Below are 24,940 nucleotides of genomic sequence, written 5' to 3'. Positions count from 1 at the left end.
TGCCTGCTTGACTTCCTGCTGGGCTAGGGTGGAGATGCTCCCACATCCAGGACACCCTCCCTGGTGTTGTGCAGGTGTGTGGTACAGTGGGTGAAGTTGTGCTTGCAACATCTGTAACCCACATTGGAGGGCCTGTCTGAGTTCCTGCTGCTTCACTTCTGATAACTCACCCTAGGGAACAGCAGATGATAGGTTGGTGGGCCCCATGTGGGAGGCCTGGAAGGAGTTCCAGGTTCCTGGCTTTGGCCTGGAAACTTTCTTTCTGGTTATTGAGGCACTTGGGGAATGAACCAATGGATGGAAGACCTCATTCATTCATTCCTTCTCTCTGTCTCTCTTTCTCTCTGCTTTTCAAGTAAACAGGGAAAAAATAATAAACATTAAAACAAAACAGCCTCCCTTATCTCTGGCTTTTTCTATCCCCACCTATACCTCCCTCCCCATTATTTGCATCTCTGGATACACTTGTGATGGGGGTGCTCCGGGAAGGCACCGTTTTCTTATCCTGGGAGGAGTGAAGAGGTAGATTTGAGTGGGTAATAGACCCAGGAGGAAAGAGGCCTGTGGAGGGCTGAATGGTGTGTGTTTGGTCCCTGGAGCCTGGAATAAACCCAGACCTCTGTGGTGAGATGGAGTAGAGGCAGAAGCTTCCATAGAGATCAAGAGTTTGAGAAGAGCTTTGTAAGTCCCAGAGCCCAAGAATGGCAAGGAATTGGGGAGACTGGTCAGGAGGCCATTTTCTCACCGAGTCTGGACCTCGGCACCACGCTGCCACTCTGGGGCACGGGAGCTTTCAGAGCACCTCAGGGCGGCTCCCCTCACTTGCCTGTCTCAAGATGATGGCACAGGAGCTGTACAAAAGGGCCTGGTGGACCACGGGGCGTGGACAAGAGAACACAAGTCAAGGAAGGGCGAGCGGGGCTGGAGGTTGCAGACTGAGGAGTGGGCTCATGTGCACCCGTCTCACTGGGGACTGATCAAATAATAAACAACCATGAAACAGTTACAGAATCCCGACAGCTTAGGAGTTGGGACCTTCTTGTTCTCAAAAACCAAGAAGGTATTAACTGCGTTAGCGATAGAACACTGGCGTTTGAAATACTGGTGGTGAATCAAATATAGATGTGCAACTAGAAAGACCCATCGAGAAAAAGTTCAGTTCTCATAGAATTCTAGGATCTTAGCGATTTCAGGAACTTACCACTCATTTGATCTGGCTTCCCTCTAAATATACAAATTTCTCTTCTAAACATTTTTCCCTCCACAGGCAACACCCATGCTTTTCTAGAACTAACCCCCATCACCTAAGTCTCTCTTCACCTGACTACTTTATTGGGAAAGAGGGGAGAGTAGAGGGAAAGGCAACAGAAAAATGGGTGATCCACTGGGTTACATTAAGTCTTGAGTCTTAGACCAAGGACAAATTGTGTATTGGAAAGGAAATACTTGATGTAGATTTTTTAATTATTTGATTTATTTGATAGGCAGAGTGACAGAGAGAGAAAGAGGTGGGGGGGGGGGGATCTGCTGGTTCACTGCCTAAATGGGTGCCACAGCCAGGGTTGGACCAGGAGGAGGCCAGCAGCCTGGAACTCTGGGTTTTCCATGTAGGTGATGGGGGTCCAAGTACTTGAGCCATTTTCTACTGCCTTCCCAGGTGCATTAGCAGGAAGCTGAATCAGAAGCAAAGCAATCAATACATGAACCAGTGTTCTGTTAGGGAACGCCAGTGTTGCAGATGCTGCCTAACCCACTGCACCACAACACCAGCCCTCCAGCCCCTAGACTTTTTTTTTTCTTTTTGTAAGCAGAAAAAACTGATCCTAGAATGAACATTCTGCTGGGAGTTCAGAAATAGCTGTCTAGAAATGGTCATAACCCTGTGTGAATGGACATTTCAGTACTTCACATGCAGAATTCTCTTTCAGTTAAATCTTGCCGCCAGTAACAAGAAATCCGGTAAGACTTCTCCCCCTTTAGGTAAAGTAAGATCTGCTCAATATTTAGCATTCACACGGACTGTCACATTTCTGACAGGCTATTTGTCTTGGTCTTGATCATAATCAGATTAATGTCTACTGATTGATGCAAGAGTGCAAAGTGTGAGATATATGATAATTTAAATCATTGTCATCGTGGCAAAAGAAAGGAGTTTTCAAGCAATTACTATCTTTTCTATGAACATTGTCTTTTGTTACTTTAGGTTCAATTCTGGACATGTTAAACAAGTTCCATGGCTAATTAAATAAGCTTAGCTTTCATTAACTAAAAAATTGAAGGCAGGGTATGTTCCTTTTTTATGTATTTGGTAGGTTGTTTTTTAAAAATATTATAAATATTGACGCCTTTAAAATTACTTATTTTATTTATTTGCGAGACAGAGCCATAAAAAGCTCCCATCCTCTGGTTTATTCACAGCGGCCAAGGCTGGGCCAGGCCAGGAGCTGAGAACTGAATCGAGGCTGCGTACACGACTGGGGAGGGACTCAGCTACTTGAGCCATCGCCTGCAGTACTAGTGGGTCTGAGCACTCTGCAGGTTGCTATTCTGAAACCACAAAGAAATTTAAAAGGTGATAAAGATCAGACTTATACAAACACAAAATGATAAATATCCAGGCATTTCTCTAGTGGTTCATATGCAATCCCTGTGAGCAAAGAGGCAGGTGATAATTAACAGAGGTGGACACTCAAGGCTGAGGGCTAGTTTTAACCATCAGCAATCAGTTACGCCAGGTGGCCACGGCCTCCTCTAGGCACAGGGCACGTGCTCTCCAACCCACCACCGCCTCCCCTTCAGTTTCCCCTTTGCCCACTTGGGCCCCTGTGAACCTCAGTTTGAGGGTCTTGGATGACACCCTGGCTCCAGTCACCCTGTGATGGACGGTGGCCCCTGTGTTCCTGCAACTCCAATCTTTCACTCTTGGCAGGCCCACCCCTTAGTCAGCAAAGTTCCCAGGGAACTCATCAGCCCCCTTTCCCCACTGTCTCTCCTTGTTTCCAGCTGAATCATTCTCCTTCCCTCCCGCCTCGTTCCCCCTCACATCCCACAGAAGTTCCTTCTCCGAAGCTGGAGAATGTCTTTATAAGGCTGAGGCACGAAGCGAGCCTTTCCCAGGATGAACTCGGAGCACGCTGCTTCCAGAAAGATTCGATCTAGACAGATAGCTGAACTCACTTCACATTTCCACATCAGATCTACAGTGGCTCCTGCACAATTACCTAATACTGAAACTTGCGGAATATTTTAAAGCTACTCCGAGGCTGAACAGACTTAAAACATGTTTCATCTTCAGAAAACAAAAGATTGAATCTATGCATATAAAAACCAGTTGATACGGCTTGTTTCATGGAAGGAACATTTGCTGAATGATTTTGCATTGTGCTGCACACTGTGGCCTAAAATAATCTGAGCAGTTTCCCCATTACTTGACGACGGCACGTTGATGACGATGCAGCCATTTGAGCTCAAGCTTGAGACTAAGACAGTGTGACTTCTGCAAGGGAAATGTTCATGGGAGTCACACAGTCTGTAAGATGCAGCAGTCTCCTTCAAAGCCTGTGTTTGCCCACGGAGCTACTCTTACGGAAGCGTTGAATCCTGGTCTGACTTCTGTGTGCTCACTTGCAGGGACCACATCAGCTGTCCCTTCTGCTTGGGCACACAGAGAAGGATTCTTTTTTTTAAGGTTTTTATTTAATGAATGCAAATTTCAAATGTACAGCTTTTAGGGATATAGTGTTTCTTCCCCCCATTCCCACCCTCCTTCCCCTACTCCCATCCCATCTCCCACTCCCTCTTCTATTCTACTTTTCACGAAGATTTATTTTTAATTGACTTTATATACAGAAAGCCAACTCTATACTTAGTAGAGACTTCAACTATTTGTACCCACACAGACATATAAAGTACAGCTTGAAGACAAGTTTTACTGTTAATTCTCATAAGGACAACTCATTGAGGACAGAGGTTCAGCATGGGGAGCAACTGCACAGTGACTCCTATTGTCGATTTAACAACTGACACTCTTGTTTATGACGTCAGTGATCGCCTGAGTCTTTTGACAAGAGCTGCAAAGGCTATGGACGCCTTTTTAGTCTACAAACTCCATCGGTTTTTAGACAGGGCCATATGCAAAGTGGAAGTTCTCTCCTCCCTTCAGAGAAAAGTACATCCTTCTCTGATGGCCCCTAGAGAAGGATTCTTGAATGTCCACACGTGACTCCCCTACTCGACACTCTCGGTGGATTATGAATTCTGGGGATTTGGGCCATCTGCGGGGCTCCAGGGAACTGATCTAGGAGGGGACACCTCTTCCACTCACCCTTCAGTAGAGTGAGATTTCTCCTTCCATGGAGGGCACAGCTGTCCTCACCCAAACTGGACCTCTCTAAATCACAGTCACAGAAAGACCCTGGCCATTAATATTGGCCTCAGAATCAGCCCTTAATGCATGCGGATCCGACTGAAAAGCCCATGAGAGTATTTCAGGCATGGAAAGCCAAGACACTCTGGCAATAAAAAAGACCTAAATGAAAGATCTCCGCGAGTGAGATCCCAGTGGGAAGAACAGGTCATCAAAGAAGGAGGTACCTTCTGTGAACAGAGGTGAGAACTTCCACTTTGACTACGACCTTGTCTAAATATGATCAGAGTTGGTGAACTCAAAAGGCTTCCATAGCCTTGGCAACTCATGACAAGAGCCTAGGGTGATTACTGAGGCCATAAACAAGAGTGTCAATTTGTTAAGTCAACAACAGGAGTCACTGTGCACTTACTCCTCATGTAGGATCTCTGTCCTTAATGTGCTGTACATTGTGATTTAATGCTATAACTAGTACTCGAACAGTATTTTTCACTTTGTGTTTCTATGTGGGTGCAAACTGTTGAAATCTTTACTTAATATATGCTAAACTGATCTTCTGTATATAAAGAGAATTGAAAATGAATCTTGATGTGAATGGAAGGGGAGAGAGCGGGAAAGGGGAGGGTTGCAGGTGGGAGGGAAGTTATGGGGGGGGAAGCCATTGTAATCCATAAGCTGTACTTTGGAAATTTATATTTATTAAATAAAAGTTTTTAAAAAAGGAGATAATGACAAAAAAAAAAAAAGAATTTCATGTCAGAAGGGGACACTTCTAAATCAGACCCACTAACAGACTAAGAGTTTTGGTCATTTTGGCCAGAAACTGGCAACAGTCTAAGGGAGGCAATTTAGGCAATTACTGCTAGGGTTTTAAACTCCACTTGCTGGGAGAGCAGGAGCTCTTGTGGGTTTATCGACAAGGGTTTTGAGTATCTTAAGAAGCAGTGCTTTTGAGATGGGTCTGATATCTCTTCTCAGTCTTGTCTCTTGTGAGTTCTTCCCATGTCTTCAAGCAGCTTCAATGCTATTCTCTTGAGTGCTCCTGTCACCCCAGTGGGAAGCTGGCTCTACTTTGAGCCCCTCTGGGAATTCATGTCAGTCCTCAGTCTCATCTCCTTGCAGCTCCTGTGCTTATTGGGGACCAGGAGGGAAGCTGGGTGGCCAATGTCATAGTCGTGGTGCACTGCTAAAATGTCTCCACTGGGAAACACCTGGAATTCAGCCCACCTGGTCCTGATGCATTTTTAGAACTTGTAGAGTCAACAAACAAGAAATAGGGTCCTTGGGGTAGGGGACTGTGTTGTGGCATAGCAGGTGAAGCTACCACCTGAGATGCCAGCATCCCATTCAGGCGCCAGTTCATGTCCCAGCTTCTCCACTTCCAATACTGCTAGCTGCTAATAGCCTGGTAAAGCAGTGGAAGATGGCCCAAGTGTTTGGGCCCCTGCATCCTCGTGGGAGACCCGGATGAATCTCCTGGCTTTGCCCTGGCCTAGTCCTGGCCATGCAACCATTTGGGAAGTGAGCTAGAAGATGGAAGATCTCTTTCTCTCTCTCTCTCTCTCCCCTTTCTTTCCTCTCTCTCCTCTCTCTCTCCTAACACCAAATTTCAATAAATAAATAAATAAATAAATAAATCTTTAAGAAAAAACAATGGTGTTGGAAGATGTTTGGACATAGATGTCTATGTTTGCATAGACAAAGTATGGGGGAAGAAAGTCCGAAAAATTCAGGGTTCAGATAAATGTGCTGAGGCCTCAAGAATGCAGAGCCAAGTTCTATTTTCATTCCAGTGGAGGCTTCAGTAAGGTCATAATTCTGTTACTGTTCCTTCCTGTCTGTGTTCTCAGTAGCTGAGGAAACCTTAAAAACCCTTAAATCGTCTGTGTGCTGACTGAAGTGATCCTTGTTCTGAAGCGTGGCCCGGGGAAGGAGAGAGACTCTATGTGGAAATAACAGTTTGTGGCAGTGGAAAGGGAGGAAAGCAATCCTGGAGAAATTCAAGAAGGAGAAGAAGGTTCTGTCTGGGGAAACAGCCCAGTGCCATGGCAAGAATGCAGAGACCACGGAGGCCACATTTTAAACCCTAGCCCCATCAAATATCTCAAGCAAATATCTCAACTTCTAGGAGCTCCAATTTCCTAGAAAATGAACACTAAGATACATTGGCTGCTCTGTGAAGCCTCCAATTGCATATTTTTTTTTTGACAGGCAGAGTGGACAGTGAGAGAGAGAGAGACAGAGAGAAAGGTCTTCCTTTGCCGTTGGTTCACCCTCCAATGGCCGCTGCGGCCGGCACACTGTGGCCGGCGCACCTTGCTGATCTGATGGCAGGAGCCAGGTACTTATCCTGGTCTCCCATGGGGTGTAGGGTCCAAGGACTTGGGCCATCCTCCACTGCACTCCCTGGCCACAGCAGAGAGCTGGCCTGGAAGAGAGGCAACCGGGACAGAATCTGGCACCCTGACCGGGACTAGAACCTGGTGTGCCGGTGCCCCTAGGTGGAGGATTAGCCTAGTGAGCTACGGCGCCGGCCCAATTGCATCTTACCTAGAATCCAGAATGGCCCTAGCACCTCATTCGCTGGGGAAAGGGCTGCCATCTTGGAACCATGAGGAAAAGTCAAAGATTCGCAAGGTCCTCAGTCCATCGTTGAGCAGGTGAAATAACCTCGGCCTCCACCCACCTACGTAGGTAGCGCTCTGAGAAGCCACTCTGTGACCAGGCTGCTCTCTGTCATTTGCAGGTAAACGCGCTTCCCAGGCAACATGCCAGCCTTTGCAAACCTTGTCGTACTAGGTTGTAAGTAAATAGCGTTTCAGATGAACTCATTTCCTCATGAAATAGTACGTGCCAAGGCTATAGAGTATAGTAGGTTATTAGTACAATTTAAACTCCTGTTTCTGTTTCCCCTTGATTCAAGACAAATAGTCTCTCCTGAAGTTTACTCATGGTCGTAGGTCTAGGGCCACATACACAAAAGTGAAAGGACGATGCTATTTGCTCTTCAAAGGGCAGCTTGAGTGGCCTCACTCTCTTCATGAAGGCTTTTCTCCTGCACCTACTCCAGCAGAGCTGATTGCTGCCTCCTTTATGTCTCTACTGCGCCTGCTGTATATCTCTTTCTTTTTTTAAAGATTTATTGATTTATTTGAAAGGCAGAGTTACTGGGGAGGGGGGGAGGGAGAGACACAGACAGAGAGAAATCTTCTATCCACTGGTTCGCTCCCCAAATGGCTGCAATGGCCAGAGTTGGGCTGGTCTAAAGCCAGGAGCCAGGAGCTTTCCCCGGGTCTCACATGTGGACGCAGGGTCTCAAGGGCTGTGGCCACCCTCCACTGCTTTCCCAGGCACATTAGCAGCTGGCACTGGAACTGGCGCCCATACGGGATGCTTGGATACGGCAGCTTAACCTGCTATGCCACGATGCCGACCCCTGTATGTTTCTATTGAGGTGCTGATCCCATTACTTACCTTGATTTGTTTCCATGTTTACCTCTGCACGGATGTTTAAGCTATAAGTTCCTCAAGGACAGAGCCTGTTTCATTTATTATTTTTCTGGCCCATAATGAGTGTTCAATGTTTCATGTGTAAATAAGTCAAATGATGACATATGCAGCCAGTGAAGCCAGAGGGTGAGGTCCTGACGGATGAGATGCTCATGGAAGTTGCTATGTGGGGCTTCTGAGAAAGTCCTTGACAAGGGACACTCTTCCTTGGCTCATATCTTTGCTCTCTGCCTTTTCTACTTGTTCTAGAGCGACAACATCAATCTTAGGACTTTAAGGAAAAGGCCTGGAGTCCTATAGAAATCTCAATCTGGGTGCTGTGAATCAAAGACCAATACTTGCAAGTCCCTACCCACTATGTGTTTAACTCCCTGATGTGTGGCCTATGTTGCCCGCAGCTGAAGACAATTCCAAACTGATAATCTTGTCTTCCTTCTTCTCCTCAAACATGCCAAGGCCAGTTCATTCACAGGACCTTCCCACTGCCTGTTCCCTCTCCTGAAATGCTTTTCTCTTAGATCTTCATATGACCCGTCCTTTCTCAAAATCAGATACCAAGTTAGAATGTCACCTGGAAATAACTATCCACACTGCATCCATCATTCTTTAATATCATCCTCTTTTATTTTCTGCATGAATGGACCACTATATGAAATGCTTTCTTTTGCTTGTTTCTTAACAAACCACTCCTGCCCCTGGCCTTTGCGCGTGCACACACACACACACACACACACACCATGAATCCAGGACCTTCTTTACCTGGGTCAAGGCTGTTGTATCACCAGCACCTAGAAGATCAGAGGCACTGGGAAGGTGTTCTAGGAAAAGTTCCCAGAAAGAGAGATGACTTCTGCATTTAGACATGAATATATTTTCTCATAGAAAATACTGTTATATATGTTGATTAGGTTTATAATTTAGGGAATTATGGGTTAAATACCATTTATGACCTAACTACTATATATAACATTGTTTATATGGGGTAATGAGTTTCAAGTTCAATTTTCCTTAATGAGCTCATTATAATCATGACCATAGATCCATGTTGCACTTTATCCTCACATCCAGAAAACCCTCTCTGCCTCCCTGAGTTGTCCAGCTGCCTCTTCACCTTTTGGTCATAACAGCTCATCAGATTTTTTAACTCCTTGATGAATTTTTCTGTGATTTATTCAAGGTGATTCAAAAGAATTTTAAGAGTTTTTTCTCACTCAATCTCAGGTAGATTTTTTAAGAGACAGATTTCTTGAGTGCCACTACCTATACAGTGGCCCTATCCCATTTCACATCCTGTCTTGTGAAAATTACAGTCAAGGTCTTTCAAAGGCACCATGTTTAATTTCCTGCCATTGCATCTGTTTCTGAAATGCATCTTATCCATGGTTCTAGTTAAAAGCAGCAAGGTCTTCTTAAACCTCCTGGGACCCCTCCCTCTCTGCTGGTTTTCAGTGTAGGGCACATGCAGACCATAATGAGACTGCAAGTGAGTACTTCATGTTTGGGAGAGGGAATTACTTTTTTCTAATGGCTGAAGAGCATGTCTCTTCTGATAAAACCATATATCGGGGCCAACAGGACAGGGTCCTCCACGTACACACACCTAAGGAGTATGAAGTAGCCCCCTTTGAGGAAGCAGAAAGTTTAAAAGTCATGTGGTAAGAGATAAGCCCAGGGATAAAGGCTGGGCACTGCGACAGGGATCGGCCATTAGTTATTTCCCAGTATCTATTCTCTCCCCTTTCCTTGGTAATAAAGTGCTCATTTTAATTCGGGTGACAGTGAGAAAATGACACATTTCCCAGTTAGGTGAGAGCATGTGATTCTCGCTCTGGAAGGTTTTATCTGGAAGTGTTTAAAGAGCTGCAACCCATGGCCTCGTGCCCTGGTTCTTTTCTTCCTCCTTCCTGCCTGGAACCTAGAGTGATGGCTGGGACTCCTGCAAGTGTGAGAGCTTGAACCTGGTGGCTTTAAGCAACTGCTACTTTGAGGTGGTTTTTTTTTTTTTAATGTAGCCAGGAATAATCCTTTTTGATACAGAGGCTCATGTGGGAAGCTTTTAAAAATATCCCAATGCCCAGGCTGCATCCTGAACCAATTACATCAGAAACTATGGATACAACTCAAGCATCAGCAGATTTTTCAAGCTGCCCAGAAGATTCCCGGGTTGTGAATCACCGCTTTGGGCAGGCAGGCCTCATAGGCAGTGTGTTCAAGGATCTCCAACGGGTTGCAGCGGTGCTTGTTAGAAGTTCAGGTTTCCAGGCGTCAGGCTCAGAGGTTTTGGTTTTTGAGGTCTGAGGGCACCCCAGTGATTCTGTTACAGACAATCTAGGGATGACCTTTGAAGGAAGATTGCTCTAGGCAACAGGGAATCTTAAAGCAAAGAAGTGACAAGATCAGAGAAGTGTTTTAGGGGGATTAGTCTGGATCTAGTGAAAAAACTAAAAAGAAGAGGTGAGAGGTTTAAGGCAAGGAGATCATTTGGGCAACACTGCACCAGTGGATGGCCTGAGGGGACACGTTTATGAACTATGAGGGAAATGGGGAAAAAGAGAAAATACTTGACAGACACTGAACAAGATCAAACATTACAGAACTTGGTGATGGATGGACTGTCGGGTGGGAGGACTTAGTCCTTCGTGACTAAGGCATACATGAGGGGTATCACCTTTGCTGAAACTCAGTCACCTTGGTGGCTCTACTGTGTATCTACAGCTGTGGGTTCAAGGTGATTTGTGTTAGTCTGATGATTTCTAGAACCTCCCATCAAGTCATAAATGTTTATTTGGTAAGTCAGTTCTTTTTAAAGGCGCAGACACTTTATCCTAACAAGAATCTATTTCACAAATAAGTTTAGTATATGTAATGTGTACACACACACACACACACACATGGGCAAGCGATGAAATATTTTTCATGAAGTTCTATTGTTTTATTTTTAATCCTGTCTTATAAAGCAATAGGCAGTATAGTTACTGCTTTGGAGCTGTGCTTTATCTAGATATCTTTCTTAAATGAGACACAGCTGATCTCTCAAAAGGTAAACTTTTAAAGAACAGTTCTAAAAGGTGATCTCAATGGTAAAGGGTTATTCAACTATTCAACATAAAGCCATCAAGTAGGAGATATTATGGAAATATTTGATCAAATCTAAATTCAACAGAATTACTTTATGAGTAATTTAAAAATACACACTGGACACTGATTGGTTGTAATAATGAACACTGCTGCCTCAGAAACTGATTAATTGATCTTAGGTACAGTGTTTAGTCCTCTGTGGTTTCAAAACAGCATATTGGTTCTAGAGTTATAAAACAGAAAAATAGTGACCAAATGCAATAGAAATGTCATAGGCATAAACTAATTTAACGCTTCAGTCCTACTCATCTCTGTATAAAGCAGTTTCTTTTAAGAATAGATTTTAAAATACCAAATAAACAGACAAGGCACACATATCATCGCCGAGCCTGCCACTCCGGGTGCTGAGATGAATGAAACACAGCCTTGCTCTCTTGCACTTCATAGTATAAATAATAAAGTGACAATGAATTTTCCTAAGCTCATTTTAGATTTAATTTTCTCCCTAATTGGAACACTTATTAAAAAGATTCTAACAAGGGGGAAGTTATTAGATCTGTCCAAAACATAAAAAGGCTAAACTTCAATAGGCAATGGGAGAACACGAATGCAGATTCTACATCTCCGTTTAGTTGCTAATAATATCATTCTTCTTTAATCGGTCACTTTCTCTGGAGTGTGCTTATGGTCCTGAAGCAACAGCACTAGCACCATTGAGGGGTCACGACCTGATCCACCTTCTCTTGCACACCAGGGACAGTGTCCCGGGTGTTGGTCATTGGGTACCTCGCCAACACCCCTGAGTCTTCTCTCACACAGGTAGATTTTTTTTTGACAGGCAGAGTTAGACAGTGAGAGAGAGAGAGAGACAGAGAGAAAGGTCTTCCTTTTTTCCATTGGTTCACCCCCCAAAATGGCTGCTATGTAATTGAACTGGTCAAACCAAAGCCCTAGCCATATTGGAGACCTACTACCTTTGTGAACATGCACATTTTGTACAAAAAGCATTCTATTCTGTGGAAACAAGCCCTCACCCCTTATATGAACTACAATTCTTGTAAATGATGAAACACTGGGCCCTGGGATGTCTTAGCATGAAAGGGCAGAGAGAATATATAGACCATCCTGGATGAAATGACTCCTCCACTTTGGGCAAAACAACCCTAGTTGAGCATTCTACTACGGTGGGCCAAGGGAACTTGTTAAACGTTGAATTATGTCTGACTCCCCATCCCCACACCCCTGCCAAGTTCACATGGTGAAGTCCTAATCCCCAGAACTTCAGAACATGACCATTTTTGGAAATAGGGTCACTGTAGATATAATTAAGATAAGGTCATACTGGAGTGGAGTGGGTCACTAATAATCCAGCATCACCAGTCTCCTTGTAAAACCAGAAAATCTGGACAGACACACATACCTGGGAAATGTATGTGAAGTTGAACACAGAGGAATAGAGCATCAGACACCCTGATCTTGGATTTGGAGCCTTCAGAACTGAGACAATAAATTTCTGCTTTTTAAGCCCCGCAGTGTGTGGTGCTTTGTTTTGCCAGCCCTAGCAAACTAATATGGATTTGTTCTTCCATCGCAGTCTTTATGGATAGAGTATTGTTTTGTTACAGGCTGCACTTGTCTTCCACTATGTGACCAATGCGAGTTAAACATTTGAAAGCAAAACACCTGTCACAGGAAGGAAAAAAAATGACAGAGCGTGGGTGGCCTGGCATGTCTGCCCACCACAGGTCTCTTTAACTAACAGCAGAGCCTGTCACTGCCCACACAAGGCCTCCTCCACCAGGTGGATCAAGGAAAGCTGTGCCAGCTGCCTCCAGGTCACGGGGCTCTTCTTCCCTACTCTCCTACCCCACATAATTGCTCCTGGCTCAACTACCGTGTGGATGGCACATTGCTGCATGAGCTGCGGGTCTCTGTTTCCCTACCTCCCAGAAAATAGAACAAGGAAGTGGACAAAAAGCCAGCTAGGAGTGAGACTGGAAAAAAATGCAGCCTAAAAAGTGAATAGAAATCAAAACCAGAACAGATCAAAAAAGAAGAAAGAACACAAGGAGAGATGAGACAGAAGGAGCAAAGGGGAGAAATGTGAGCCTGGCTTATAAGGAAAATCCTTGCTGGAGGAAGAACCTGAAATTGGTGTTATAGATTTCTAGAGTATTTATGAATTTGTTCCAGAAAGCCATTAGGAAGTGAAGATTTTTTTCTTATGAATGCAATATATGTGTAGACCCCAGCAAATTATTTCTGGAATTCAGTAATCAAACTTCCTGCAGAGTGCTTTTTTTTCATAGCCTAGTTCCACAAGCAGTCTATATAGGATTCCATGTGAATTTGCCTACAAGACTGAAATGATGAAACCAGGGGACTCCAAAGTCATTCAATTTAACCCTCTCTCTCTTAGACATACAGAGAACTTAACAAACGTTCTCATTGTCACACAGTCTGTATCAGAACTAGATCCAAAGATTTTGTAAACATATGATGTGTCAAAAATCTAGGTTGAATTATTCAAAGAAAATATTTCTAGGTGTAGCTACTTTTGACAACCATCTGGGAAATTTCAATCTAGAACATTCCTCAAATATAACAAACTAAGGTAAACAAAGATTTATCCCAGCCAAAAATTTGTTTTAAGACTATTTGATGGCTTAATATTTTCAAATATATCCAGACAATCTGAATTGTAAATGTCTTAATATACAAATCTAACCTGCACCAAATAGCATTTGCTATATGCTAGACAATTTTCTAAGTATTTGGTCCTCAAAATGCCATGGGATTTGGTTCCATTATTTATAAACCCCACTTGGTGGATTAGGGAACTGAGGCAGAGGAAAACAATATTTTTACCCAGGGTCACAGTACTTGTGAATAGCTACACTGCCAGTCTGACCCTCGTCTCTGTACTTAACCACGTACCAGACTACCACACACCACTATGAAGCAATTTTCATATCAGTTCACACACGTGTTTGTAGTAAGTGGGAAAGTCGAGATTTTTATCCAGATTTAATCTGATTTAGAATTAATGCTTTTTCCCATCACACTAAGCTTCCTCTCTTATTAACATATTTAAACTTCATTTAAAATTTGTATTTATTTTAAAGGGAGGGAGGGAGAGAGAGAGAGAGAGAAGGAGAGAGAGAGGGAGGGAGAGAGAGAGAGAGAGAGAGAGGGAGAGAGAGAGAGAGAGAGAGAGAGATCTGCCATCCATTACAGCATTCCCAAAGTGACCACAATAGCCAGGGCTGGGCCAGACTGAAGTCAGGTGCCTGGCACTCAATCCAAGTGTCCTATGTGGGTGTCAGGGACCCATGTAGGAGCCATTGCCTGCCGCCTCCCAGAGTGTGCATTAACAGGAAGCTGAAATTGAGAATGGAGGTAGGACTTGAATCCAAGCATTCCAGCATGAGGTATAGGTACCCCCAGTGACATCTTACCTGCTGTGCCAAAAGCCCACATCTAAACCTTATTTTTAATATCTGGAGTAAATCCTACTACTTTGACCCTCTGCAGCAGCAATGAACAAAAGGAAGATTCAGTCCAACGCAGACACCACAGAAGCGAGTCAGAAAGGGGCTCCTAACCCTTGTTCACCAGCCATCACACCAAGCTCTGGGGTTTACTGGCTCCTCTGAGTCACATGTCCTGTTTGTGCTATGCTCTTCTCTCTTCATTCTGATGAGGTGGTGTAGTTGATCGGACAGGCACTATAGCAGGGAGCAAGAGACCAGGGTTCCAGTCTTAAGGCAGCCTCCCGCCAGGAAAGTACCCTTCAGGCTGGGTGTGCAGTCCCTGCTTCCCAAACCTCACTTACTTCATCCTCCCAACTACACCAGAGGTCACAGATGAAGGAGATCCAGAGTTAATTAACCCCACCAAGGACACGGAAGATGGTCTCTCTGACTCCAAAATCTTCCCGGATGTTCTGCCAGGTTGCCTTGAAAGTCACTTAGATCCTCTGGTCCTGAGACTTCTCAACCCCGAAGTGCCGTGGGGCCCTAGGGATTCTTTGAAGGTATGCCAGAGCTCACTTTGCACAGGAAGTCTGAGGAGACGGGGCCCAGACTGCCACCTGCCCCTGATGTGATGCAGTTATGAATGCAGGACACATGCACACACACACACACACACACAAATGGTGCTCAACGATGCCATCATGACCTGCCTCATAAATTTCGCTTTCCACATTTAGATTGAAGGGAGAGCTTATGGCTAAAAAAAGAGGAGTTTGGGGACCACTCTCACAAGTGATCTTTAAATCCCTGTTCAATTTTAATATCTAGAAGGGATCAGAATTGTGAAGGCAGAATAACTGGCAAATCAGACGGAGGAGATCTTAGGTTCACCTGGTTGGCTCTGTCCAGAAAACATCTGATGCATGGAAGAGGCGGCACTCGGACTTCTGCAGATCTAAGCACGATTTGAGAAAGGATTTTGATTGTGTCAGTGAAGACAGCCAGTTAGGGAGAAACACAGCCTGGCTTCTTCTCTGGTGATCATGAGCATTTCCTGAGGGCTTCCATTGGTCAGGGATGAAAGGGATGTAGAATTGTGGCTGAATTCTAACCCATTGTCCTTTCTCTTCCTTTCTCACCCTGTCTACCTTCATTCCTGTCTCTCTCCTCTGTCTTGGAAGTCAGCTGGTAGACAAGGAAAGAGTGGTCTGCCCTGGTGAGAAATTAGTGCATTCCCTTAGTTCTTCAAGTCCTGCCTTTCCCCCATTCACGTTCCAGCACAGAGCAAAGCACTGATACTTAGATGATAGCCGTCATGCAGTGTCTTGAGGAATATGTGGAGAGCCAAGTTCTATTTCCCCCCATTCCTCTTGCTTATGTACCTTCATGGAAAGGCATTCACATAGAAAAGAATAAGGCCAACACAAGACCCAGTGTTAATCATACTGATGATGATAATACCTTGTGACAAAACATTTATGAAAGTACATTTACAGCTATTCAGTATTCAAAGTCGTACAACCATCACCAAAGTCCAATTCTGGAATGGTTCCATCACCCCACAAAGATGCTTTATCTCATCTGCAGTCACTTCCTGTTTCCACAGCCAGCCCCAGACAACCACTAATCATTCCATCACTATCGTTTTGCTTTTTCAGGGCATTTTGAAAAAGTGGAATCCTTTGATATGTGGTGTTTTTCAGTTAACATACTCATTTTAAGGTTCATCCATATTTTAGCACATATCAAGCACTTTGTTCCTCTTTACATAACACCCTTCTGAATGGCAGAATTATGTAGCGGGAAGAGCATGGATTTCAGAAACACGCCAAGGTGGGACAGAAGCCAAGCTGTGCCACTTTTGGGCTGCATGACTTTGGGCCAGTTCCTCAATCTCACTGAAACTCATCTGTAGAATAAGAATGCTAATTCCTCTCTCAGAGGACTAGCCTGTGAATTAGCTGGATTGTGACAGCAAATAGTAGGCACTCAAAAAAAAAAATGCAGTCCTTCTGTCTGCATTTCCCAAAAACACTTTGCTTTTCTTCCCCTTGCCTCAAACTTGAAAGTGAATCCTCCAGCCTCCCAACATCAAGGCTGAAATGAGAACCCACATCAGAAGCAACATCCGAAACGGAATTCCGCCAAAGGGAATCGCATCCTTCATTAATGGAGCCCAGATGGTGAGGAACTAAAGGGATTTCCTCCAATTATATTGCTGTCATTTGTTATAAAGAACGTTAAATTGCATTCGATTATTTTTAAGAGGGAAGAATGTGTCCAATTCTATCCTAGAACATTTTATATGTGGACCTTACCTTTGTGGTGCCCTATATCCCCACTCATTCTAACAAAACTGCCTACCTTAACAGCAACCCCCAGATAATATGTAAGCAAGCAGCAGAGGGCTACAAAGTCCAGAGCAAATAAAACCCACGGGAAATCCTCAAAACTCAACTTTTGGTCAAGAGTTTCAGATGCTTTCTTTCTTTCCTACCCCAGTAGAAGAATGCATGCAGCCAACTAGATGAACAACTCTCTCCTTCATTCTTCCAGTCCACCCTCTTTGTCTTGAAAAGGTTCTCATTCCATATTCCAGCCTGAAGCGACCCTGGATGTTACCTTGTTGTACACACTTGGACCCAGGATTTACAAATATGCTACTCCTTAGCCCTGAGCTAACATTCCCTGTCCCAACTGTGCCTTCCATTCCTGAACAATTGTTTTCCTACCCTTTAATTCACCACCAGTCCCCTTCATGTTCCTGGCTATTTTTTCCACCTCCTTGTCTGGGGATTTGTCACAGCTGCATCCCCCTCCCCCACAAGTTCCCAAAGCAGTTAGTAACCTCTTTCCCCTCTCAGTACCCTGTTCCTAAATTCATTTCCTGTTAACTATAACGGTTAAAACAAAAGGGATAAGGCTTCTCAATATCTCTGCTAAATTAAAAAAAAACCATATTTTGTTAATCCCTCATCTAGAAGAGATTAACATGGAGTTATCTTTTAATGTCATAAAATGCCTGTTGTCAAATATAAGCTAGTTATTAAGAGAGGTGACATGTGGCTTTCTAATCTTTATTTACCACTAATAGTCACTGTACATATTCTTGGCATCACAGATGGTGAAGATCAATTCTTTCACATAGGTTAATCAGATATATTTCCTATAAGGGATCAATCAGTCCACATCATCTTCAGGTATGTATGGCTAATCTGAACTTCTATTTGGGTAAAGCTATACACATGCAGATAAACAGAAAAAGGCTATATCCAGACTGAGCCAAGTACTTAAGGGATTTGTACAAGGATTCCTGCATTTCCTTGCTCTAAGTACTTATCTTGAAAATAGGAACTGTTAACCAAATCCATGGCTTTGCTCTCAATAATGAAAATCTAAGCAGTGCATGGGGTCTCAGGAGAGACATTTTCACTCGTTGTATTACCACCTAACATAGGCTTAGGAGTCTACACAAGTGGTAAAAATGAGCAAAAATTTGGGGAGCAAAAGTGATTTAAGTTTACTTCAATTTGGGAATTTCTCTAATGTATAAAACTTTTCTTCTGGTAAAACTTCCCTTTCATATCGCTACAGTAAAGAGAATAATTTATATCCAAGATTGTATTTTAGGGATTTTATTTTAAGCAGCGTCCTAGGAATTTATCCCATGGTATAAATAGTTTGGTAAATCTGGGATTTAGCAAAGATTTTCTCTCTACAGCAAGGGCCTTTTGTTCAGCGGCAGATGAGAAAGTCATCTTGAGGCATGATGATTTAATAACTTCAGTTTATGCTCAAACAGTGGCCCCTGAAAAATCTTAAGCCCCCGATTCCAGTATGTGGGCAGCAGATTGTTAATTAATTTAAAAGCCATCACTTGGTGACCAAAATTGTCCATATTTATAAATGAAAATCGCAGTCTTCAGATTACTGAAGTTCACAAGTAGCACTCCGAAGACCCTCGACCTCAGGGTGACTGGTTACAAACCTCACCCTGGCCAGAGATCATTTTCTGAGGACTTGGAAACCAGACCGTTCACTCCACATTCACGCATCCCGCATACGGATTACCAAACAATGCCAAAAACCTCCTACCCTGAGATGGCAGCCAGTTTTTGGTGTGCCTGACGGGCCATTTCACAGCCTTTAGTTCTCGTCTTGTGCATTTCTGCCCGGAGCGAGGGGCAGCTGACCGAGACATCCCCAATGGAGATGACCAACTCTCGGAACAGGGCCACTTGCGTGTTGAACTCTTGGACAAGCTGGAAAAGAAGCGAGTTCCTTTCATCAAACCCATCATGGAAAGTTTCCCACCTCGGTGAACCTAGCTGGGAGCCTTCACCAGCCTTCACCCACCCGTGAGCCTGCGCTCCCCAGATCTCCCGCTAAGGAGTCCCTGAATTGGTTAAAGCTTAAGGCACAGAGCCGGCAAGTCTCTTTGTCCAAGGCAAGTGCCTATTTTTCCTAGGCGAGCCTGGCCATTCGAGGTCTGTTTCCAGTTCAATTTGCCCCCACCGGTTCAGACTGAGTTTCTGAAAAGCCAGAGCCTATTTAGAGAGCTACCCTGTTTCTCCCAGGTCAATAGAGAGTGATGCTGGGGACTGTGGCGTAGCCGCTCCCCTCTGCTACTGCTGGGAAGGAAATGGATTTGAAGTTGCACGGGGAACAGACCAAAGGTAGAGCGTGAGGAAAAAGACATTCACCTCCTGCCTGGCCGCTGCCCCTCTCCGGCTCGGGAGCGTGACAGGAAGACCGGCCACGGCCTCGGCGCTGGAACCTTCGTCCCCTCTGCAGCGCCGCGTGCGCTCTGTTTGGGTTTGGTGGCTGCCGTCTCCCCACAAAGCAGCATCCCCACTGCCCAAGCCCTCCCTCCCCGGTGAGCGAGCCGGTTCACCCTGCCTTTGCAATCCACCATTCTTGGCGGGGGTAGAGGCACCACCTACAGCTGCTAACCCCCAAGCCCCTTGCCATGGCACTTCTCTGCGCGAGGCCATCCATGCACGACCCCGGTGTCACCCCGAATGTGGGGGACTGCTGATTTAAAAATAGTGCATGGGCACGTGATCGGCATGGAGGCGCGGAGGGTGGGGGAGTGGCTGGCACCCAGGCAAACGATTCACATGCTCGACTCCCCCACCCCCTCTAAAAAAAGCCCAGAGGCGCAGTTTTTCACCCACCATCTTGCAGTCGTCCAGGGTTCGTTGGGTTTTGTGGGCGCTCTCGGAGCCGCTGCCCCTGCGCTCCCAATCCCCGCTCTGCAGCGGGGGCTTGCTGATCTGGAAGATTGAGGAGCGGGTGGACCGGCTGGGGCGCTTTTTGCGCCCATTCGGTGCAGAACTCATGCATACACATCCACCAAGCCGAAGCCGCTGGTGCAGTGCGCCCCGGCGCGGGCGGCCCGGTCTTTGCCCTGCGCGCTGCCGCCAAGCAGCCGGAGCTGGGACCCGAGGCGCGCCGCTCACAGGCTAGGGGCTGGCTGTGCGGGCGGGTAACCTTCAGCTTGAAGGAGAGCCGGGGAAGCGCCGGCTGTGCAGTGCAGCATCGCTTCCACTAGCAGCGAGGAAGGGGCGCGATCAAGTTCTGTTCAGCAGCATCGCCGGCCCTGTCCCGGGAGCTGGGCGCTGGCGCTGGCGCGCACCGCCCGCCTCTCCGCAAGGATCGCAAGGCTGGGCCAGAAGGAACGCGCCGCCCGGAGGCTCGGAGTTTCCATTCAGATGGGGGAGCCGCGTTCAAAGCCTGCGCTGCAAGGCGGGGGGCGGGAGGGGACGTCGCTCCTGCTTCAGTGCCTTCCCGCAGCGGCACTCGCTTGCCTTTTCCCCCTCCCTCCACTGTCACCAGGCCTGGAAGGGCTGGCCGTCCCCGAAGCAGGCAATTGGCTCCAATCAGCTAATGGATCCCTCGTCTCTGCCGGCTCGTCTGTTTGAGGATCCCAAATGAATCCGTGGCGGGACTGGCAGACGCAGGGACTCGGTCTGGCTGACGTGGCTCGCGGCCCCGCACATTGATAGGATGGGAATACTAATGTGATCCGTCCATGCAACCCCCTTCCCCCTCCACAGTTGATGCACTTATCCAATCAAATCCCCAGGAACATCAATTGCAATATTACTTCATCTGCTCTATTATTAGAAGCGAAAAGTGTCATCAGAGCGGAGCACTTTGCCACACGCTGGGACCTAAACACAGATTTCAAATAAACCCGTGTGGGCTCCAGGCCCTCACTCTCTGAAGATGAGACTGGGCTACAGGAGGGAGTGGGGTTTTTGCTTCAAAAGCAAGACCTCTAGGTAACACAACAGGAAAGCTTTGCTGCCCAGGCTTGTTTTGGTTTTGGTTTTGGTTTTGTCTTTGTAAATGGGGGTGGGGCAGTGGGATCCCGGAGCGCAGAGGCAGTCACTCCACCTGATCCTCAGCCCTCTCCAATTTCATCCAGTAATGCTCTTGGTCTTGCATTGTAGGATCTCAGGATCCCGCTCTGAGAGTGTCCTACTAGAGACTTGAACAAGGAAGAGCCAACAGAGCTCCCTGGGGTCTCAGAAGGGTCCTCTCCTCCTTTGTCCCATTTCTTATGGGACATCAGGAACCCTGAGACCACTCATTGGAGGTGGCCCAAGAAAGCAGAGGATGCCTACATGACAAGGGTGGGGTGTGGTCTTTGGTCATTGAAGTTAAGCCATCCCACTGATATCCTAAGGTCCTTCTGAGAGGAAGAGGGAGGGGGGTGGGCCTTCAACTGCAGTGCTGTGAGAATGCTTGTTCCCAAGAGAGAAAGGAGCACGCTACTGACCCACTGGTTGTGTGTTGAAATCCTGCTGAGCAAACCAGAGGTTCCTGGTCAATCTCTTAAGAGTTCACAGAAAGGGAGAGCTACAAAGAACCAGGAAGGCTGACACCCTAAGGCGGTAGCTCTAGAATTTTTTATTTTAATAAGATCGGTAACCATGTTAGGTGGCATGGTATGATAAGAGAGATTTGGTCTTTGGCCCCAGTTTCTAGCACTGAGCTCCTAAAACCTTTGAAAATTACCAGAGTGGTGAAGGTTATAGGAGAATCTTGTCCCTTGAAGTTTGAAACTTGGGGGAAGGGAGAGGAGTTAATTATTGAGTTAATCACTAATGACCAATTCTTGAACCAATCATGCCTACATAAAAGAAGCCTCCTTAAAAAAACCCAAATGATGGCAGAGTTTGTGAGCTTCTGAATTAGAAAAGACAGCTAGTGCTGGAAGGGTGGCACATCCAGGGAGGACATGGGAGCTCCATTTCCCGCTCCTATGTCTTCCATTTGTCTGTTTCTGAGTTGTATCTTTTAACATAAACTAGTAATAATAAGTAAAGCAGCTTCCTGAGTTCCACAAGTAATTCTGGCGAATTTCATTGACCTTGAGAGGGAAATTATGGGGACCTCTGAATCTATAGCCATATTGGACAGAAGAATGGGTAACCTGGAAGCCAACACTTGCAACCAGCCTCTGAGGATCCAAAGCACATTCTTGTGGGACTGAGCCCTTAGCCAGAGTTGGAGAAGTAGCGCTGGGAAAGACACTGTGTACTTGCCTGGGAGTGAGCCTAACAGGTGGACCTCTAAATGGACTTTCAGTTGCATTTGCATAGTGCAATTGTCCCTCAGTATCCTGGGGGCTGGGTTCCAGGCCCTGCTGATATCAAAATCTGAACATATTCAAGTCCCTTACTTAAAATGGTGTAGTATTTGCATACAAAAGGTCTTCAAAAAGTTGGAATGTGTATTATGAAAAATCTATACATGGGTTTTAAATCTCTGCACCCAAATAAATTTGCCACTTAAAAAATTAGTTGCTATTTAATTTTTTTAAAATTTATATCAAAGAGAGACAGAGATAGAGCGATTTTTTATCCACTGGTTTACTCCCTAAATGCTCAAAACAGCCGGGCCTGGGCCCTGCGAATGCCAGAAACCAGAAACTCAATCTGGGTCTCCCATGTGGGTGGCAGGGACTCAAGTACTTGAGCCATCACCTGCTGCCTCCCAGGGTGTGCATTGACCGGAAGCTGGAATCAGAAGCAGAGCTGGGATTTGAACCCAGGTAGTCTGATGAGAGATGCAGGTGTCCCAATTAAGTTTCAGTATCTTAAATGCTGCACCAATGCCTGCCCCTGACTCATCTTTTAATTCCATTTCTCCATAACCTTTTGAAGTACCTTCATATAACCCATGCACATCTTCCTGTATATTTTAAATCAGCTCTAGATCACTTAATACAATGCAAATGCTATGTAAAATCTTGTTCAACTGTATCATTTAGGGACTAATGACACGAAGGACGAAGAAGTACAGACTTTTGCTCCTGGGGCTGGCTGAATCCATGGGTACAGAATGCGGAGATCCAGAGGATAGGCTGATTAGACTTCACGAAAGATTGAGAGGCAGCGTAGGGAGGAGAGGCTGGGAGGGTGAAGAAGTGGGAATGGTAAAGAGGAAGCCAACAAGAGGTTAAGGAGTTTTCAAGGAAGATGGATGACACTCATTCGCGAACTGTTTAAGAGCTGTGATGTAAACTCCTTTTGTGATCACTAACTTACTCCCATCACCCTGCCCCACCTTCAAGAAAAGTCCATGATGGCCCTTGTTGGGTGGTGCTTTGGAGCATGCAGAGAAAAGGGGCTGCCTTTTCTGTGTATGTGGACATAGGCTGGAGAGCTCAGGGCTGCAGATTAACTACTCTGTTATCTGCTCCCCTTACCCTGCAAGAAAATAGTGACTCCCACCAGATTTGAGCATCTTTGAGCTTCTCAGTTGCAGGTCTACTCCAGCTACAACCATCTGGTTTCTATCTCCCTTCTTCTGCCTAGAGACAATTTCAACAAATTAAAAGAAAAAAAAAGGCTACACGATAGCACTGCCCTGCTTCTATGCTGTATTTCTTGCAGAAACTGAAGTGCAGGAAGGAGGAATCCATGGGGCAAATGCAAGGCCTTCATGTGCAGGACTGTAGCCTAGGACACCTGCTGAGAGGTGAGGTGGAAATTGCCATTTGTAGGTGCCCCTTGGCCCCCCTGATTCACCACCCAAGCCACTTTCTTGAGCTGGGGAAAAATGGCATCAATTCCAGAGCTGTCTCTGCAAGTGACAAATGCTGTAATCAGAATAGCAGCAGGCAGGCTTAGCTCCCTCACCTTCCCCCACATTCAAAATGGCATGAATTTACATTTCTGGGGCTGTCTGACTGCCAAGCAGAAGGGTAAAGTGCAGTTGGAAATCTCGATAGCAAGGACACGTTTTCTGGTTTACCTAGACCCAATGTTGGCACATCCTTGGCAGTAGGTGCCCTAGAGGTGTATAGGTTTGACAAGAGTCAAAAGAATCACATTCTAGATTCAACCCAATATAAACTATGCTTTACACTTCATGTTCTCTCTTTGCTAGTTTTAGAGAACTTATTTTGATTTGGAATTTTAAAATCAAAGCATATCAGAGAAGATCAGTTTAGAGTGAATAGGAAACTAAGCTTCCTCAAATTGGTACCTAGGTGCAATCACAATGGAACTCCAAGACGAACACTTCGGTCATGGCTGACCTCTCATTGGAAGGAGATATTGGGAGTCAGAGTTCATCAGCGAGTGAGGTTCAAGGAGGTGAAAAAATGAAAATACCATCTTGGAGTGCGTCTGTGACAGAGGCAGGGGCAGGGAAAAAGACATTAAAATACTGGATTCTAGAAGCTGAGCATTCTGAACTGAGTGACCAAGTTATGTTTCATTAGTGCCAAACTGTAAGAGATTAAATTATTGGGAAGAAGTCAGTGAATAAATTACTTAATAAATGTTTTCTTCACACTAAAAGCAAGCAAGAGTAAAGTATGTTGGGAAATTTATTATTTCACTAGTGTTTTTACTTAAGAAAAATGATTTTTAAAATGTACATGCACAATTAGATACCTGGTCTTAGAAGGAGCCCATGCAAGTGATGTACCCTGGAGTTTTGGCTTCATTACCTTCCTAGGACATTTCCACCTCTGTTGTCTCTCACATGCATAGTCAGAATTTACTGTGTTTCTTGCTCAGGTTTTGTTTTCCCTTTTTTTTTTTTTTTTTTTGACAGGCAGAGTTAGACAGTGAGAGAGAGAGAGAGAGAGAGAGAGAGAGAGAGAAAGGTCTTCCTTTTTTCCGTTGGTTCACCCCCTAAATGGCCACCACGGCCGACGCGCTGCGCTGATCCCGAAGCCAGGAGCCAGGTGCTTCTCCTGGTCTCCCATGGGGTGCAGGGCCCAAGCACTTGGGCCATCCTCCACTGCCTTCCCGGGCCACAGCAGAGAGCTGGACTAGAAGAGGAGCAACTGGGATAGAACCGGTGCCCCAACCGGGACTAGAACCTGGGGTACCAGCACCACAGGTGGAGGATTAGCCTAGTGAGCCACGGCACTGGCCCCCTTTTCTGTTTTTTTTTTTTTTAAATATTAAAAAATCTATTTGAAAGGCAGAGTTATAGAAAGAGGAAGAGAGACAGAGTGACAGAGAGATGTTCTATCCAT

General features: G+C 45.4%; 1 protein-coding gene across 3 annotated transcripts in view; it reads right to left on the bottom strand.

The window, feature by feature from the left end:
• Nucleotides 1-20,430, bottom strand: part of RGS7BP (regulator of G protein signaling 7 binding protein) — a 126,328-nt gene extending 105,898 nt beyond the window's left edge. The window contains exons 1-2 of one of the 3 annotated variants that reach the window (XM_002714060.6): nucleotides 19,608-20,430; nucleotides 18,526-18,692 (exon numbers count right to left, since the gene is read on the bottom strand). In XM_002714060.6, coding sequence (XP_002714106.3) covers nucleotides 18,526-18,692; nucleotides 19,608-19,772 — 332 coding nt within the window. In that variant the 5' untranslated portion in view covers nucleotides 19,773-20,430. Of the gene's footprint in view, nucleotides 1-18,525; nucleotides 18,693-19,133; nucleotides 19,260-19,607 lie in introns of those variants that run through there. The other 2 variants (XM_070056919.2, XM_017344746.4) reach the window with 2 other exon arrangements.
• Between the last annotated feature and the right edge of the window lie 4,510 nt (nucleotides 20,431-24,940).

This window comes from Oryctolagus cuniculus, chromosome 14, assembly GCF_051225735.1.
Source record: "Oryctolagus cuniculus isolate XC-2025 breed Fujian yellow rabbit chromosome 14, ASM5122573v1, whole genome shotgun sequence".
Classification (NCBI taxonomy): Eukaryota; Metazoa; Chordata; class Mammalia; order Lagomorpha; family Leporidae; genus Oryctolagus; species Oryctolagus cuniculus.
This window is presented reverse-complemented; position numbering and strand designations above follow the sequence as displayed.